The sequence below is a fragment of the Lycium barbarum genome, chromosome 10 (assembly GCF_019175385.1).
Source record: "Lycium barbarum isolate Lr01 chromosome 10, ASM1917538v2, whole genome shotgun sequence".
Taxonomy (NCBI): Eukaryota; Viridiplantae; Streptophyta; class Magnoliopsida; order Solanales; family Solanaceae; genus Lycium; species Lycium barbarum.
Genome location: NC_083346.1, coordinates 42,212,967 through 42,232,148, shown reverse-complemented (window position 1 = coordinate 42,232,148; position 19,182 = coordinate 42,212,967). Strand labels below are relative to the sequence as shown.

Sequence of the window (19,182 nt, the reverse complement as noted above, 5' to 3'; positions counted from 1 at the left end):
TAAGTTTGACTCGATTTCGGTGATAGTTGATCGGTTGACTAAGTCCGTTCATTTCATTCCAGTTCATATTTCCTATACTGCAGAGAATTTAGCCAAGCTGTATATTCAGATATTATGAGATTGTATGGGGTTCCTATTTCTATCATATCTAATCGGAGTACTATCTTCACTTCCCATTTTTGGAGAGCTTTTCATGAGGAGTTGGGTACCCGATTGGATCTTAGTACAGCTTTCCACCCCCAGACCGATGGGCAGTGTGAGTGAACCATTCAGGTGCTCGAGGATATGTTGAGAGCTTACGTTATTGATTTTGGTAGTCATTGGGATCAGCACTTGCCGTTGGCAGAGTTTGCGTATAACAACAGTTATCACTCGAGTATCGACATGGCGCCTTTTGAGGCTTTGTATGGTAGGAAATGTAGATCTCCAGTTGGCTGGTTTGATGCATTTGAGGTTTGATCTTGGGATACAAATTTGTTGAAAGAGTCTCTTAAGAGAGTGAGAGCTATTCAGGCCAAGATTTTGGCAACTCAGAGTCGACAAAAGATGTATGCGAACCAGAAGGTCCAAGATTTAGAGTTCGCTATTGGTGACCATGTTCTATTGAAGATCTCACCCATGAAGGGTGTTTTGAGGTTTGTGAAGAGGGACAAGTTTAGTTCGAGGTATATTGGGCCATTTGAGATTCTTGACCGTGTGGGCGATGTTGCTTATGAGTTGGCCTTCTTGCCAGGCTTAGTAAGAGTGCATCCAGTTTTCCATGTTCTATACTGAAGAAGTACCATGCCGACGGTACTTATATTGTTCGTTGTGACTCGATATTGCTTGATGAGAATTTGACCTATGAGGAGGAGCCTATTACGATTTTGGATAGGCAGGTTCGAAAGTTTAAGTCGAAGGAGATTGCTTCAATGAAGCTACAATAGAAGCATCGTCCTGTTGAGGAGGCCATTTGGGAGACTGAGTCTGATATGCGTAGCCGATATCCTCAGTTGATCGCTAATTCAGGAACTTCTCTGTTCCTTTTCCTTCGCCGCTCGAAGACAAGTGATGGTTTAATTAGTATCAGATGTAATGACCCGCTGGGTCGTTATAATCTTTTCGGCACTTTCTGACCTTTCTCCAAGCTTGTTAGCTCACTTTTGACCCGAGAGGACCGTTGACACGCTTCTCGAGATGTTCGGCGTTGATTTGGGTGACTTTTAGGAAAATTTAGCTTTAAGCGAAAAAGAGTTGACTCAAAGTTGACTTTTGGGTAAACGAACCTTTTTCGGGAATTCGTCGATTCTGAGAGGTTCGGATAGTCATATAGAACTTGTGTGCATATCTGGTTTGGATCCCAATACACTCGGGTGAATTTTGGGACTTGGGTTGGGAAGTTGGAATTGAGGTATCGGGGGTTGACTCGGTCAATGAGACCTCCGTTAGGAATTCTGAGGCCATGAGTGTGTTTGTAGCATGTTTTTATGTGTGTGTGCATGTGGTTTGTGAGCAGATGGCCTCGGGTATTAGTCGGGATTTCGGGATTGAGATTGTGATTATTTTGGGGAATCTGGTTCTGGTGCCCGCTATGGCGGCACCAGTACCACCTCAGCGGCACCGCTATAGCGGTTGCCAGGCCGCTGAAGCGGCTAAGTGCTTTTAGGAGTGAACCGTCGTGGCGGTCTGAGTGACCGTCGAGGCAGGACCGCTGCAGCTGTCCCGCTGCCGCAGAAGCGGTATCGGCTGGTTATTTCATTAAATATGTATTAAAATCCCTAAGTCCCTCATTTATTACTATTCCAAAATCTGAGCTATTGGGAGAAATTCTAAGATATTCTTGGAGGAAGTTCTTGGTGGTAAGACCCTCTAATTCCTTTACTATTCCATTGTCCTTAATCACCTTAGAATCCCTTTATCTTGATAGTTCATTAAGTAATTGAAGATCAAAGTAAGTTCAATGAGTTATTCTTTCTAGGCTTTTAAATCATGATTGGTTGGTTGGGTTAGCTTCTTTAAGCATTGAATTGATGATTAGAATCCTTTATTTCATAATTTCTTCCTAATTAGAGGCTAATTTATGGAATTGGAAGTTAGAGTTTATATCCTAATTTAGGGGTTTTGCCTAGAATTTGAATTTGAGCAAATTGTTGGTTATTCTAGCTTGATAATGGTGGGAATTGATCACCTAGAGCTTTAATTTCATGTTGGAACCTTTAGATTCCTAATTTCACCCTTCTAGTTCATAAACTCATTTCATAGGTTGGGGATTTGGGTCTTGAATAGAAGTAGGGTTCGATTGATGTTCTTCTTGATTCTAATTTCTTGATTCAAATGTGCCTAGACTTTCTTTATCTCGAGGCTCAGGGGAAAGGTAAGTCTAAGGAGTGATTGTTGGTGATATTGTTGTTCGACCTTCCAGATAGGTTACGGTTTACCCTATGGTGAGACTTCACTTAGCGAAGCATATATTTAGACGATATTGTCGGAGAAAGCATGTAAACCTTCAGGTATGAATTATCAGGTGATAGCTCAAGTGCACCTAATGGCTTAACAGGTTTATTTTATCAAACTTATGGGGACATTGTTGGAACTGATGTGTACAATATAGTTAAAGCTTTGTTTGAGGATCATACTCTACCTAAGGCTATAACTCACACTAACCTTGTACTATTGGCTAAGAAGAATGATGTTGAGACTTCTTCAGACATGAGGCCAAATAGTCTTAGCAACTTTATTAACAAAGTGATCTCTAGAGTGTTGCATGATAAACAGGACAAGGTGCTGCCTAACTTGACATCTTCTAACCAATCTAGTTTTGTTAAAGGAAGAAACATTATTGAAAATGTGTTACTGACACAAGAGATAGTTACTGATTTCGGATCGAGAAGAAAACCATCCAATATAGTCATCAAACTGGATATAACTAAGGCTTCTGATGGGGTATCTAGGTTTTTCTTAACTAAGGTGCTAAGGAGGATCGAATTTTAAAAGAAATGATCTGATATGGTCTGGAAATTACAAGCTAATAACTGGTATTCAGTGCTTCTAAATGGGCAGGCTCATGAATTCTTTCATTCAACAAGGGGTGTGAAACAAGGAGACCCTTTATCTCCACCTCTTTCCATTTTATCTGCTGAAGTTGTAACTAGAGCACCAAATTCTTTATTTGAAAAACAGTGACTTTAGAGTATATGGATGCCAAAATGGGGTTTGGATCTAAATCACCTGGATTATGCAGATGACACCATTATCTTTTCTTTTGCTGACAGTACATCTCTAAAGTTGATAATTAGTACTCTAAAGGATTATGAAGATATTTCTGGACAGAAGATAAATAAAGGAAAAAGCTTCTTTTTACATGCACTCAAAGGTTTCTAACATATTAGTACAATAGGTGGAGGCAATTACTAGCTTTATAAGAGGTAATTTTCCATTCATATATCTTGGTTGTCCCATCACTCATGCAAGGAAGAGAAAAGCAGATTATAATGAACTCATCAACAGAGTAAAAGATAAGCTGCAAGCATGGAAAGGTAAATTATTATCTCCTGGTGGAAAGACAGCTTTTACTTACTAGTGTTCTTCAAAGTATGCCCATTCACTTTCTATCATCAATCAAACATTCAAAGTTTGTGCTGAAAGAGTTGCATAATATCTTTGCCATGTTGTTTTGGGGAGCAATAAAAAAATAGCAGAAGTGTACACTGGTCCTAATGGTTGAATATATGGTTGCCTAAACAGGAAGGAGGGTTGGGCTTTAGGTCACTATTTGATGTGTCAAAAGCTCTATGTGCCAAGCTGTGGTGGAGGTTTAGAACTACAAAATCCTTATGGCCTAGTTATACATGGAATAAATACTACAAGAAACATTATCCCCAAAATGTGCAATGGAAAAGTGGATCTCAAGTATGGAATATGATTCTTGAAGCAAGGGATATTATTGAGCAGGAGATTTGGTGAGAGCATATAAGTGGAACAACCAATGTTTTATTTGATAACTAGACTAAGCTAGGTGCTTTATACTATATTTTACCACATTTCCTGAAGATGAAAGGGTGGAAGATGTAAAAGATCTCATGGGAGAAAATGGATGGGATACAAGAAAACTGCAACAACTATTTCTAGAGGACATTGTAAATCACATTACCACATGCTTGAAAATTAAAGAGATCTCTGAGATATAGGACTGACCATGGTGAATGACTAATACTGGCTAGTTTAATGTTGGAAGTTCTTGGAAATTGCATAGACAAAGATCTCATACTTCTGAGGTGTACAAAAACATGTGGATAAAAGGTAAAATCTCCTTCTTCTTATGGAGGCTGTGGAAGTTCAAAATTCCTGTTGATGAAGTTTTGGCAAGTATTGGATAAATGTTGTTTCCAGATGTTGTTGTAGTGATCCTCAGCAGGAGACAATAGATCATATGTTTCTCACAAGTGATTTTGCTCCAACGGTCTGGAATGTTTTTAACAATGCTGCAAATATCATTAGTTCTTGTTTTAAAGTAAATAGACCGTATTGGCACGGTGGAATGTTGCTTGCTCCTACAAGTTAAAGAATATAATTAAATTAGTGCCATCAATGATTATGTGGCAGATCCTGGAATGGAGGAATACAAAGTTACATGGAGGTTCAATTACCTTTAACAAGGTGATCCACTAACATGAATGTATATCTGTTATGTAGAGTGAGGTTTCCTTTGTTACAAAACATCAAAAAGAGATGACCATCAATCATTCAGTTTTTCTGAAGGTTACGGACCCAATATTAGATGTAAATCAGTGAAATAGGAATTCCTATCAGGGTGATGGTTTAAGCTTCTAGGGGAAATCCACGTCCAAGTGTTGTGGTATTCTGTATTAGAAATGAAAATAGTGATCTTATACATGTGGCAGTTCAGAGGTCCCTTGATGGGAACAATCTCATTACAGAGTGTAATACCCCATAATAACCAAACGGTATTTTAGTAACTTAAAAAAAAAGGGACAAATGATGAAACAAGATAAGTTTTAAAAAAAAAAAAGATACAATGGGCCTTAGCCCATCAGATACGTACTAAGGAAAAATAAGGGCACAATTTGAAGAGATTTAAGTGGAAGTTTGGTCAGCCATGTTTGCAAACAAAGAAAGAAATATGGGACGTGAGTTTCTGCCTCTCGTTCTAGTGAAGGAGCACGAAGGTAATTCAAGGCATAGATAAATAATTGAAGAGAGAAGGAGAAGATAAAGGTAAATTACTGAACTTAATTTATAGAAGCACTCTAGTGTAAGTTAGCAGTGCTTATAAAGGACTATGTGAGGACAATAGTTCTGCTCTACTTGATTTCAATCAATTATAATTCTTTATGCCTTTTACATATGGTGTTATCAATCCAAGTATAAGAGCAAACAAAGAATCAGATGTAGCTTCTTTTCCTTTTTGAGTACTACTAATTGATTAACATGGAATTTAGATCATATTCCAGAGGAATGGAAATTAATAAAAGGTGATAAAATTGGACCAGTTATGTTGGCAATTCACGAGTTGATATATAGGTTTGTTTTGTAAAAATATAGGTAGTTGAAGAAGTCGTACGAGTTGCTTGAGGTGACGATTTTGGTATTTCAACACGAGTACTGTGAGTAGTAATCTTACCACAATTTGTATTTTCATAACCTGCATGGTTTATACATGATTTTGAAAATAAGATGTGTTACCGATGCTTTGAAATTTCATGTGGGACCAGTCCTTTATTTGATATGGTACCAAACAGTTTACTTGAGATGTTTACAGGTTATTCTAAATATTTCCACCGTTACTAGATATGTTTTGTTGTTACTTGAGATGTTTACAGTTATTCTAAATGTTTTCACCGTAACTTGAGACGTTTATAGTTATTTAAAATGTTCTCATTGTTACTAGACATGTTTTATTGTTACTTAAGATATGATTACCGTTACCGAAATGAAATTACATGATTTGATAAGAATTGAAATGCTATGCATTATTTTGAAAATACTTTCATATGAGTATTTACTGTTTACAAAGAAAAGTCTTAAAGAGAGGAGACTTTGAAGGATCCCCTAGCTAACGACGGGTTCGTTAGACCTGGTGCACCTTGTATTTACATATTACAGTTACAGCCCTTGCACGTGGAAAGGTAGAACTAGCATACATGTATAGTTTTCCCTCGAGTAGGGACCTACAGTTATATTTGACTTATTTTACGAAGGGGTCCACATGATACAGATTACATGATACTTTCTTGGAAACCTCTCAGATATAAGAGTTGATATAACAGTATTTATTACTGAATTGTTAAATGATTTCTGCTCACATGAAAATAGACAAGATTGGCTATTGCTACCGTTTTTGAAAGGTTATTTATTTCATGATATTTATGAATATTATATAAGCATGTTTTCTGACTTGTTCCCACTAAAAATGGTTGTGGTTAAGTGTTATTACTCACCGAGCAAGCGTCTCACTCCTCGCTATTTTTTTTAAAGATACCGTAGGTGACATTGGTGAGGATTTCATTAACTAAAGCACAAGTTGGAAGTTTTCGGTGAGCCCCGCACTTGTTCGCGTGGGCGAAGAGTCTATTCATATATTATGATCTTTTCTTTGAGCTCTTAGAGTTGCTCCAAAGTCATTTGATTTGTCCCATGAGTATGCTTTTATTATTATTGACTGGTGACTAGTATTAGACGTTCTTCCCGTATTTCAGAGATGTTTTAGTATTATTACGTTGAAAATGGGTTGATTGAGGATGATTGTTGTTAGTTATGTTGAGATTGGTTATTTCTGTTATTGATTTTGAGACAGGAAAATTTTGTATAGTCATAAAAACAGGGGAAACTCTGCCCGATTTTCTACGAATTCCCGTTAAGGCTTGCTTTGGAAATCCTACCCCTTAGCGCGCGTCATGGTCCTAAATTGGTTCGTGACAAAGTTGGTATCAGAGCTTAGGTTATTGTGATGTTTTCATGTACTTCATGAATTTGGAGGAAGGAAGTGTATAAAGATATCGTATATGAGCGTATATTGGACGGGTTCTTGTATATCTTTGTGTTGTTGGTAATTTGAGTCTAAGGAAGGTTTGAAGAGGTTGTGGTTTCATTTTTTAGTCTTGTTGGTTGTATTGTGATGGTCATGAAATAGGGGAAATGATGTCCATTTCATTTTAGAACCGAATTAGTTCTTGATATACGTGATATACTAGCGTCGCCTAAGTCTATACATGTATACCTTTGTTATAGGGTTGGCGTAATAGTTACGGCAAGTTCGTTGTTAGATCGCATTGAAGACTCGAGTTATGTTAAGGCTATCCTCTCTTTCATTTTGGCATGACCTATGGCATAACGAAGCGTAAATGAATATTGCTCCATAATGACTCTACTCTTATTAGTCTAGGGTGGTCTACTTTTTGTCATTCATATGATTGGGTTTCAAAACATATTGTTCCTTGAGTTCCTAAGTCTCAAAAGGGCATCTATAAGGTTTCATATTTCACGTACATTTTCTTGATTGATTCTAAGGCCCGACGGGGACATATGATAATAATGATGATGAACTTAACAAGATAAAAAGGTAAGGACTAGAAAGTCACTCCGAAGGGAGTTCCGAGTTTTATAAGCTTTGTCATGAATATATATATATATATATATATATATATATATATATATATATATATATTTGTGCATCATGATCTTTGGGGAAGGGGAAGGGCTATGGTGTTATATATGCAAACCACCTGATCAGCTGGTATACGATGATTATGATGCCCGAAGGGGCCAATATGTTATGATGCTCGACGGGGCAGCGAATGGGTGAAGGTATATATGCATATATGATATACATGTTTTCAAGAGATTATCATGCATACTCATGGCTCTTAATGACATGTTACAGTTCAGGTTGATTCTCGTATCCCTTCTGATTCATATCGTATTTATTATGTCTTTTTGTTGCCTTACATATTCAGTACATTTTACGTACTGACACCCCTTTGCCTGGGGGTGCTATATTCATGCCATGCAGGTTCGGAAAGACAGGTTGGCGGACCAGATTCTTAGGGCTCCTTTTCAGCGGCTGTTGGTGCACTCCATTATCTCGGAGTTGCAGTCTAGTATTTTGGTACGATATTTTGCATATATTCATGGGTACGGCGGGGCCCTGTCCCGTCTATTATACAGTTGTATTCCATTAGAGGTCTGTAGACAAGTCGGTTATGGTGGGACGTTATTTGGTCTTGTCGGCCTCGATTTTTGATGTGCCTTGTCGGCTTACGTAGTCATTCAGCATGCATCTATATATATATATATATATATATATATATATATATATATATATATATATATATATATATATATATATATATCTTTTGGAGTTTTGGTTCATTACGCTTATTATGCACATGAGATAGCAGGTTATTGTCAGAAGTTATATATGGCCCATCTATACCTCATGTTTATGTCTCGGATGTATGTCTAGGGGTACTCGATAGGTAGGGCTCGGGCACTCATCATGACCCATCGGTTTGGGTCGTGACAGGTTAAGTGTTATTACTCACCGAGCAAGTGTCTCACTCCTCGCTATTTTTTTTTTTTACAGATATCGTAGGTGTCATTAGTGAGCATTTTGTTAACTAGAGCACGAGCTGAAAGTTTTCGGTGAGCCCCGCACTTGTTCGCGTGGGCTAAGAGTCTATTCATATGCTATGATCTTTTCTTTGAGCTATTAGAGTTTCTCCAAAGTCATTTGATCTGCCCCATGAGCATTCTTTTATTATTATTGACTGGTGACTAGTATTAGACGTTTTTCCCGCATTTTAGAGATGTCTCAGTATTATTACGTTGAAAATGGGTTGGTTGAGGATGATTGTTGTTAGTTTGGTTGAGATTGATTATTTCTGTTATTGATTTTGAGACAGGAAAATTTTGGATAGTCATAAAAACAAGGAAAACTCTGCCCGATTTTCTGTGAATTCCCATTAAGTCTTGCTTTGGGAATCCTACCCCTTAGCGCCGGTCATGATCCTAAAATTGGGTCGTGACGCAGAGGCAGTTGCTATCAAAAGAGAGATTGGATGCTGCATGACATATTACCTATATCATCTCAAACTGGAAATTAATTCTATGGCTATGAAGATGATTATTTCAGCAGAATGGGAGGTTCCTTGGAGCATAGTTATGGTGGTAAACTTTTTAGCTCATTTTGTTTTTTATTTTGAAGGTGTGTAGCAGTTTAACATTTTTTAGGATCTTCCATCCATGGCTAGAAAGATATTATATGCAGATAAGACTCAGATTCCAAATCTGAGAATCAGGAATACCAATGATACGACCAACCAACAGAATTGAAGTGAGAAAACATCCGTGATTGCAATTGTTTTGTTGATATTCTACATCAGATTGTCATTGATTATGTTTGTAGGGGCTAAAGTTAGTGACTAAATGTGTGAAAACTCTGCATGGGTGGTATTTTCATGCTCATCCCCATGCAGGGAATCCTAATATGTTCAAGCTAAACTTTAGCACCTGATTTTAGAACTTGGCACAAGTTATACAGCTGATCTTTTCAACTGAAGCTGACAACTATACTAAAATTCTACTACATTCCTTGTTGCATGAAGAAAATTCAACTGACTTTGTTCTATACTACCCGGTGAGAGTTTGGAGGTGTGAAAGATGAAATCAAGTCAAGGCACTAGGAGATTTTAGCTGTTAATTTCATGACCAGTTGTTGTTTTTCAGTTCCTTTATTTACTTTCTACATTTTTCTTTCAACTAACCAGCCTTTGATAGTTTGTTGTAAGACTTTTTTTAATTTAATAAATCCCCACGAATCTGATTGGTGGGTTTGATTTAAAAATAAAAAAATTAAAAAAAATTAAAAAGGGAGAAGGAAAAAGAAGAAGAAAAGGAAGAGGAAGACATGGGAGGAAAAATTCAAATTTGAAATCTAAATGTGGCAGTGGATTTTTTTTTTTTTTTTAAAAAAAGATTGAATTTTAATCTTTACGCTAAATTCTTAATAATTAAAACTATACCCCAATTCCCTTATGACCTGTTTGGAAAGCCACCTAGTAATTGGAATTGGTGTAATTACTAGGGTAGTAATTACACAGTGTTATAATTATGATGATATGTTTGTTTGTCATAACGTAATTACAGTGTAAGTACAAATATACTGTTTGGTTGCACAAATTACACAGTTAGTTTAATTTAAAAATAAAATTTAATTATAAAAAATTAAAAATTTATATTTGAAAATATGTGCATTTATAAATGATATTAAATTAGGTATTTAAGATACATATTGTTGCTTGAAAATTTAGTAATTAATAGTCATATATTTGTAGCTAATATTGTAAAAAACTAATTGATATATATTTTTCAAATTTATAATAATTTAATTAAATTAATTATTAAAAATTAAAAGCACTTTTTTGGTAAGAACATTATTGATTGGATATTTGACAAAAAGAATAATATTTATGAATATAATGTCACAACACTATTCAAAAATTTGACAAAATAGAGTGAAAAAATGAAAAACATGCAATGTGAAATTATAAGTCAATAGTACTAAAGCAAATAAATTGAAATCGAAAATATAACCTAGTTCAAAATCCCCCACAAAAAAAAAAAAAAAAAAACAAAGTTTAACAAATACTCGTATGTCAAAATCCAACATTACATAAGTAAGTTCTTGCATAACTTAAGTAAATATAATTCAAAAGAATGGGAAAATATATGTCTATAACTTCATTCAACAATGAAATTCTATTTTAGTAACATCACTTATTATATGTCAAGTTTTTTAATGACTCATTATTTCTAATATTAGGAGGTGTAGTTTCACAAATTAAAATAATAACACAGTTACACAAAATGAAGAAAAAAAATAAAAAATATGACCAATTACATGAGAATCACAAAAAGTAAAGATTGAGGAATGAAAAGATCCGATTGCAGGAATAGTACTTGTCTTAGGAAAGAAGAAAAAGAACATATACTCAATTTGCAGCTCCATCTCTTTTTGTTTCTCTCCTTTTTCTCCCCCTCGTGGCTAACCTCTTCACCCAAAATTCTAAAAACACAAGTGTCATGACCGGCATGAGTTTAAAAAAATAATTTCTTATTACTACGCATATAACTGAATAGTGTAAGTTAAATTCATAATGTAGTCATTTTTTATTAAGGTCTAGTAAAGTGACCAAAATCAGAAGCTTACCAAAAGTAAAAGTCACTCGGATAGAAATGTCATGCCAATTAGAAATATTTCAGACTCAAAGTGTGAGAATTGCTTCTTCGTCATCAATAGTTCTCACTTTCTTTCTTCTTTTTTGAACTAGCATGTCTCTTAGATGTGACTCCCATTGCCGCGACATCCACTTCTTAAGAAAATTATCTAAAGTTAAAGGTGTTAACATCAAGTTAGATTTACGGATTAAAATTGTACACATTATTTAATTGCAAGTTAAATGTGTTTATTGCATTAGTACAAGGACCAAAATGACAATTAGGCAATAAATCAGGGACTAAAATCACAATTTTCTTCCTATTTTGAAATAATAAAAACTTGAGAGGTACATTTTAGTTAAATCTTGTTTATTCCAGCGAGGTCATTCACCTTCTTGATGACGAGCAGCAGTTGCAGATTTCTCTTCAAAAATGGTTTGATTCCAAACTTGGCAGAAAACCCATCTGTTACAACCTTACTTGAATCCCACAGAGGTACTTTTACTCCCCTTTCTTATTCCTTCTTTCTTCTGTTGTTGTAAGAAAAATAGTTTCCCACATGCGAATCTTGGTTTTTGAGCTATATACTTCAAAAAATAAATGTTACTCCCTCTGTCCCAATTAATGTGATATTTTTTTTATTTTTTAAAAGTCAAACAAGAAAATCTTTGACCGCAATTTATTCGTACGCCCTTTAAATAATTTATATTATTAATTATTGTAGCTTATACTCTCTCCGTCCTACTTCACACGAGGGTGTTTGACTGGGCACATAGAACTTATGGTCTAAAACAAGCCTGAATGTTTATGTGTTTGTAGATAATTTTATTAAGGGTAAAAGAGGAATTTTGAAGTTAAATTATTTTTAAATATAAAAAAGTATCGTTCTTTCTGGAACTGATTAAAAAGGAAAGAGTGTCCTAGCAAATGGGACGGAGGAAGTAGTACTTTTTATGTACTTTTTAAATGTGTAAATTATTTTTCAAATGTCCAAATTAGCGGTCAAAGTAAAGAAGTTTCACTCTCGAAATTTGAACGGTAACACATAAATGAAACAAAGGGAGTAAAACAAAAGAGAGACTCACAGGCAATTTTTTCTTTTTATCCAATTTCAGGTGCATATACAACAACTAGGACTCACAATGATGGCTCACTGCTGTTGTTTTGGGAAAGGCATATGAGTAGACTCTCCAATTCTCTAAGATTTCTTTTGAATTCCAACCCTGAACTTTTATTCCATTCAGAGACATGTAGAGTCCCTCTTTCCTTAGTATCAATAAAACCAACCATGCTGGATTCATTGGTTCAATCTCTTGTAAATGATTCAATGAGAAAAGCTCTGCCTTTTGTATTGAAACAAAGAAGAAGTGGAGGGGAATTTGCCATTACATGTCTTGTCAGTGGAAATGTTGATAGGTTGGAGGAGAATTTGTCTACAGCTTTTGATGTGTATGTCCATGTTGGTTCCTATGTTCCTCCACTCTTTGGTATCCATGAAAATGCAGCACGTTTGGCAGTTGTAGGTCGTGGCAGGCGCGTAGCGAATGCCAAATACTCAGATTGGGTTAGGTAATTATGCGCGACTATACTCATGGAATTTCCTCTTGATACTATTGAATGGTGATCTAGCTTTAGGGTGTGTTCGGTGCAAAGGAAAATGTTTTCCAGGAAAATAAGTGGGTTTCTTATTTTTTTGTTTCAGTATGTAAGCAAAAAATATTATTCTAAAAGCATTTGTACATAATCTAGACATATAGTATGGTGGGTGGGGATAGGGTGTGGGGTGGTGGGGATGGGGGCTACAGTGGTGGGGGTGAAGATGAGGTGTGTTGGAGGGTGGGGAGGATACAATCAATGTGGAATGCTACTTGTGGAACTTTTTTTCCTTACTTCCACTAGGGAAGTCATTTTCCTCATTTTTGAGGAACTTGTTTTCCTAGAGAATGTTTTCCAAAAATTTTGACCAACCGAACATAGGAAAATTGGAAAACCATACCGAACACACCCGTAGTATCTGATTTGAGGATACAGGGAAGTGGTGAACTTGTTGACACAATCTTTCTATTTGTTGTTTTCGTTATAGGTAGGCAAAGGAAACAATTGGAGAAGCTGAGGCCACCTTCTGTCAATGAGCTCCTCTTGTCAAACAATGGTGACCAGATCTTAGAGGGTTGTTTGACAAATCTTTTTGTTGTTTGCCGCAAGGTGAATGTCATTACAGCACTCTTAATGAGTCCTATTTTCTTAAAGTTTTGTGTTGCAGTAAGAAGAGTTGGAATTTTTCTTATATTCCATATAATCTTTTATCATTGCTAGAGTTCAGATGGCCAAACCATTTTTGTTTAGTTCATTTTGTCTGTAACAACTGATGCTGAGATCTTACTTGTTCTTGTTAAAGGTGTAGTGCATTGATGGTTTTTCAGGGAAGTTGAGTTTCAGCAGATTGAGCTTATGCATGAGTTTTTAGTGCTTAAGAAAGGGAAAGGAAAAGAATACAAAGCTGTAGTTGTTTTAACTAGAGATTTCATTTATTGAAGGAAACAGTTGGTTTCTTTAAGACAGCCATCATTTCTTGGTTGGGATTTGTAAAATTTGAATTTTACACTAGATTTAGAGTACTCCCTGTTGTAATTATTCAATCTGACATTGTGGAATCTTTGAGCCATACATAGCTAATTTATCAGTGAATTTTGTGATTAGATTGAAACCTTTCTATGAGAAGAAAAGATCGATAGTGCTGGACATTTCTTCTAGCTTTACAGGATAAACATAGCTTGACAAATTTTGGTAGTCAATTACGGGAAGGTTATTTACTGTATACGGAAATTTAGTTTAGACAACCGCCAGGCTTATTGCTCGTCTTCTAACAATTAATGATAGTTATTTTTTAATAAGGTAACTATTACTAAAACTAACGTTTACCTATCATAAAGTGCCAAGTGTAAGATTACTGGGGCTATAAAAGTTCGAGTAAAGCTTGAAGAAAATATGGAAAACAATTTCTGCATGCATTTGGTGGTCCATCTGGAAAGAAAGAAACCGGAGGTGCTTTGAAAGATGTACCAACTCCATGCTGAAGACAACTAATTACATACTTCTGTTGTATTTTGGTGTAGCAAGGAATATGTACATGAGGCTGAATGACAGCTGATTGATTTTGTAGGTTTTTTCCTCTGTTAGAAGGAAGGAATTATACTTTTGCTTTTTGGATGTACATGATACAGCATCATCTTAGTGCTGATGTCAATAAAAATGCTCTTTTACTGTTCAAGGAAAAAAAAGTGTTAAGCTTTACTTTAAAATGGACTCAGCATCTACGTTGAAGGCAGATCAACTTCTATCGAGCAGGAATTACAGCAATTACTAACCAAGTCATCCAAATAGTGCAACTAGTATTATTTTGCTGGGGATAAGGTAAATCCTCAGTGGCGACAGTCCGGCTTCTCCTTTACAAAGTGAATGCATGACTCGCTTAACTTAATGTGAAAAGCTTATCTTGCTTCACTTATTATGTAATGAGATGAAACATTGTATTTTGAATTTGGAATTGTAATCTAGTGTATGAGAAGTTATTAAGTCTTTATCATTTTGCTCTAACTGTACGTGAATGGTGTATTACTTATACAATGCCTATCATGTTTTATCTTAAAAAATTTACGATTTTATTTTTGTTGCAGGATGTTAACGATGATTACCAAAAGGCTAGCCAAAGAGAGAATGAATCTACAGTTTCAATTGAATTGCAGACTGCCCCTTTAAGAGATGGTGTCCTTCCAGGAGTTGTACGCCAAGTCATTCTTGAGTGCGTTCCTTTGTTAGCCGTTGGAACTTGACATATTTAGATTTTAAACTTTTTGTTACTGTTTGGAACTTTCTGCATTTTGCAGCAACTTATTCATATGTAGAATGTAATAAATGCTGGTCAACTTGGAAGGGGTTGTTACTGTTATATTGACTTGGTTATGCCTAACATTTGATATGGTTGGCACAGAATTATTCTAGAAGGTTTTCTGTTTCCCTAATTCTCTGTGTTATGCACATATTACATACTATACCATAAAGAATTTCCTTTACTGGTAAGAGTCTATTGAAGCAGATCTTGGACATAAATCTCTTTATATAATAATAGGAGGTAAGTTTATTAATAATAACTCATTAGTTAGTCATTTCTATTAGCAGTCCATCTTTGCCATTGAGAATTTCTATCTACAAGTCATCCTATATGTTCCCAAGGGAGTGCTTTATAGAATGGTCTGGCATTTGTCCTTGTGTGTGATGCCCATGTTTGAACCACAAGGACAAATGAAACTAGTGAGGCTCTGTGGATAGTTGAAGAATTTGACTGAAATGATAAATATGGAATTTTTGGATCGAAAGGATTAAATCATGTTGTTTCTATACGGTTTAAGTAGTATCTTTCAAGAAAACAGCATTAGTCACCTGTCTGCTAGGAGCTGCTTGCTTAAAATAATTCTTCCAGATCACACGAGATATTTCATTAAAATTGTACTTTGTTAAATAATGACCATGATGATCTGTTTTTCAGCATATGCTCAAGAAACAAAATCTCAGTCAGAGAAATTGCACCTTCATGGTCTGAGCATGACATGTGGTCAGAAGCATTCATTACAAGTATGTGGTTCAGTCGTAAGCTCAAATAATTATCATTTCTTCGGGCATTATATACTCAAAAGCTTGCTTTTATTTCTTGCCGGAAGCTCCAAAGCTATTTCTCGTATACATGTCTGAGTTGTGGTCCTAATGCTTTAGACCTCTTGCCTATCAGTTCTCCAGCTCGACTTCATGCTTATTATGTGCACATATCTAAGGTTGGACTCAGTTTAAAAGTGGAAGGTAGAGTAGAAAGCGTGCTCAATGTGCCATTATGAAAGTATATTCCTATACAGTTTAGAAGTGAAGGGTAGAGTAAAAGTGTGCATAATGTGCCATCGTGAATTTGTGTTCATACAGTAGGAGGAGTTATTTTTACTGTTAGAATACTTATTAAAGTATTATTGCAGACAGCTTGAGGCTATTGCAGCATGTGGAAGTTATTCAAGCTCCTAGTTCATGGGAATCAGTTGAAGCACAAACTTGGAGGGACGTAACTTGGGAGGAGAAGCTATTTGAGGTATGATAGATTCATGCTAAATGAATAATCCCCTTAAAAGAAGTAAAGATGGGAAATAAAAATAGTTTTGAAGCTGCTAAATGAATAATCCCCCTTACTGATGTTTGTGTTAAATTTCAGCATGCTCCTGGAAGGATCACTGCGCTCATCCAGGTAATAAAAGATATTACCTTTTTAGTGTCTGTGCTATTTAATGGAGATTACATGTTTGATTCTGTACCATTTTTTACGTTATTGCGCATTTGTCCACCCTTACATGATTAATTATTAATTAAGATATGAGACTGAGTATTCATCCTGCTTCCCCCAGTTATAAACACCAGTCAAATGCATAATCTCATACACTGGAATAGTCTTAAAATACTGAAAAGGGTAGACACTTATCCGAACAGAAACAATATATGTTTATATCCAGTCTCTATTTTGAGAAATTCTCTTATGGTTTGCTTGTAGAAGCTTAAAGAAAAAGAGAGAAGAAAAATAGTCTGCTTATAGAAGAAGACACTATTACCTGAATCATATAGGCTGTAAATATTCATCCGGGCAGAGTATCCTATCTCAGTTATTCTCCTTTCGCACCGCCTTGAGTTCTCGCTTTCAGGGGGGATAAGCAGCAATTACCTATGAAAATTGACTTGAAAAAAATCCATCAAGACTATGATGCGCCAGGGCTTCCTTCTTCGACCTGGACAACCACTAACTACTATTGATGCGATTTTGATTGATTATATTTAGGCAGCCGCCCACCCACCCACCCACTTTTCCATATAGACCTAATTTACAATGCTATAACTCAACTTCATTATAAGAAGAAGCATTCCAGGCATGTTTGGAGGGCATAGCCCCCCCAACCCCAAACAGCCAAACTGCGCGCGAGGATTGAATCTTTTAGTTGATCAATGGTTTACTCTTTCCTTTTATAGACTTTAATCATTGGTCTACATGCACTATGTTTGTCGCTTAATCTTATGTAGTGGAACAATTGCAAAATTGTGAAGCCTCCTGTATGAGCTGTATTGCACAACTGCACCTCATCGTTGTTTTTTCTGCAGAAGGAGATCATGAAAATGACAAGCACAGAAGGGTATCCAGTTGCTCTATTCAATGACTGATAGACCCTTTCCATCATATGCGCTAATTGTGGTACGATTGGAATGGTCGCATCTTGTGAAAACACAATGTTTTAGCCACTGATGCAAGTTCTCTAGTCTAAACTGGCACATCCCCCTGTTACATTGAAGCATTTGATTATGCCCGTCACTGTAAACATTTGAACTGAAGTTTGTCGTGTAGTTGGTATAAGATGGTTGTTTTGTATGTTTCTTTATATATATGAAACATACTCTTTCTACTATAAGGAAAAACTCAAACGAAAGGGATAGTTTTTGGTATTATAACTGAATCAACTTCACTGGTAACAGTTGTTAGCTTTAAACAAGGGAGAAGAACATAACTAGGCAATAGTTAGGCCTGTCAAGTTGAATTTAGTGTCTAGATTTCCTTTCTAGTTTCTAAGCCCTTTTTCATTTAACAAGTAATTTTTTATTTTTCATTAATCCTACACCGGCATCTTGTAGTTCATATATACATTGCAGCTGCAGAATATTCATATATAGTATGTTATTTACATCATATTTCTGAAGATACTAGTAGTTTCTTGAAGAGAAGTTAGATTGAATAATTTGGTTCGAATCCATGCAACAAGTTACAGCAAAATATTTTGGACAACTCTTGTTGTCAAAGAACTTATTTATATTATATGTGTTATAATCAAGTGTCATCTAATTCCTACATATTAGAAATGGGAGTTAGAGAAGACGAATTATGTAACTGTTCGTGTTGTACATAAGTTTGATAGTTACAAAGGTTGATTTATGTCCATGAACCAGGTAATATTTAATCTAGATACTTTCTACTAGTTCCTGATACAAAGTTCGATTTGCAGTATGAGTCCCATCGCTTATTTTTTTTTTCCAGGTTAAGAAAGAGGGTTAGATGTGCAGTAATAAAGGTCTTGGAATAAGTCAGACGAAGTAGTGCAACAATGCAGCTCGTTTAGATCTTCTCCTTCTAGTTGTCCTGCATAAAACTTGCATAAATTAGAATCTGTTCAAGTTAAACACGTCCAATAAGAAAATAGAAATACTGAAATATTATCACACATGATCATGGATATGGAAATTCAGTGCATAGTATAAAACCAAAAAAATTGTAACTTGCACTCATTATGTCCATGTTATTTTGAACGCAAAATTGAACACACACATAAAAAAAAAAAAAAAAAAAAAATGAGAGTAGAAGTGTATAATTCCATTATTTAAGCAAAAGCAAGCATTGTAAATTGTTCTTCCTCATTGGGACAAAGACCTTTCAAATTTATCATTTTCAGGTAAGCGACTACTAGCATTACATTCCCAAAGGTTTAATTTATTAGAATTGAATGATGATTGATTCAATTTGATAGGCAAAAGCTATAGAGTTCTAAGGCTCTGCAGTTTGCTACACCGAAACAAAGAATTACTCTACATGTCTTGACACTAACTCAGTTACACCTTAAAACCCATTAAAGCAGAATCCAACGTATACTCAAATACATGACCTCTCTCCACATGAAGCATTTCTGAAGGAAATGGAATTTTGTTATACTGAGGAAAGAGGAAATTCTGCTTTGATTCTTCTAGTTAGATTGAACATAAAGAACAACCGCATCCGATCTTACGGTCCATCCAAAGTTTAAGCAGATTCTCTACGATAACAAATAGAACAGACGTCAATATATCAGATCTTACGTTCCATTCTTACCTTCATCTGGAAGCTTTCCATTTTTTCCTACCAAA

The 19,182-nt window shown here is 35.6% G+C and overlaps 2 protein-coding genes across 3 annotated transcripts; both read left to right on the top strand.

Moving 5' to 3' along the window:
- The first annotated feature begins 546 nt into the window (after nt 1-546).
- Nucleotides 547-4,166, top strand: LOC132612965 (uncharacterized). The gene is made up of 5 exons (XM_060327031.1): nt 547-635; nt 2,490-2,922; nt 3,040-3,158; nt 3,252-3,352; nt 4,030-4,166. The coding sequence occupies exons 1-5, from the start codon at nt 547-549 to the stop codon at nt 4,164-4,166; spliced, it is 879 nt and encodes a 292-aa protein (XP_060183014.1).
- Nucleotides 4,167-11,552: 7,386 nt separating this feature from the next.
- Nucleotides 11,553-17,716, top strand: LOC132614819 (uncharacterized). Of its 2 annotated transcripts, XM_060329366.1 has the most exons (8): nt 11,553-11,709; nt 12,330-12,783; nt 13,302-13,419; nt 14,892-15,016; nt 15,761-15,846; nt 16,236-16,345; nt 16,466-16,498; nt 17,398-17,716. In XM_060329366.1, the coding sequence occupies exons 1-8, from the start codon at nt 11,613-11,615 to the stop codon at nt 17,455-17,457; spliced, it is 1,083 nt and encodes a 360-aa protein (XP_060185349.1). In that variant the 5' UTR covers nt 11,553-11,612; the 3' UTR covers nt 17,458-17,716. The 2 variants fall into 2 exon arrangements, 1 of the variants encoding a protein (XP_060185349.1); XR_009572455.1 differs by lacking the exons at nt 16,466-16,498; nt 17,398-17,716 and adding an exon at nt 16,001-16,146.
- Nucleotides 17,717-19,182: the final 1,466 nt, after the last annotated feature.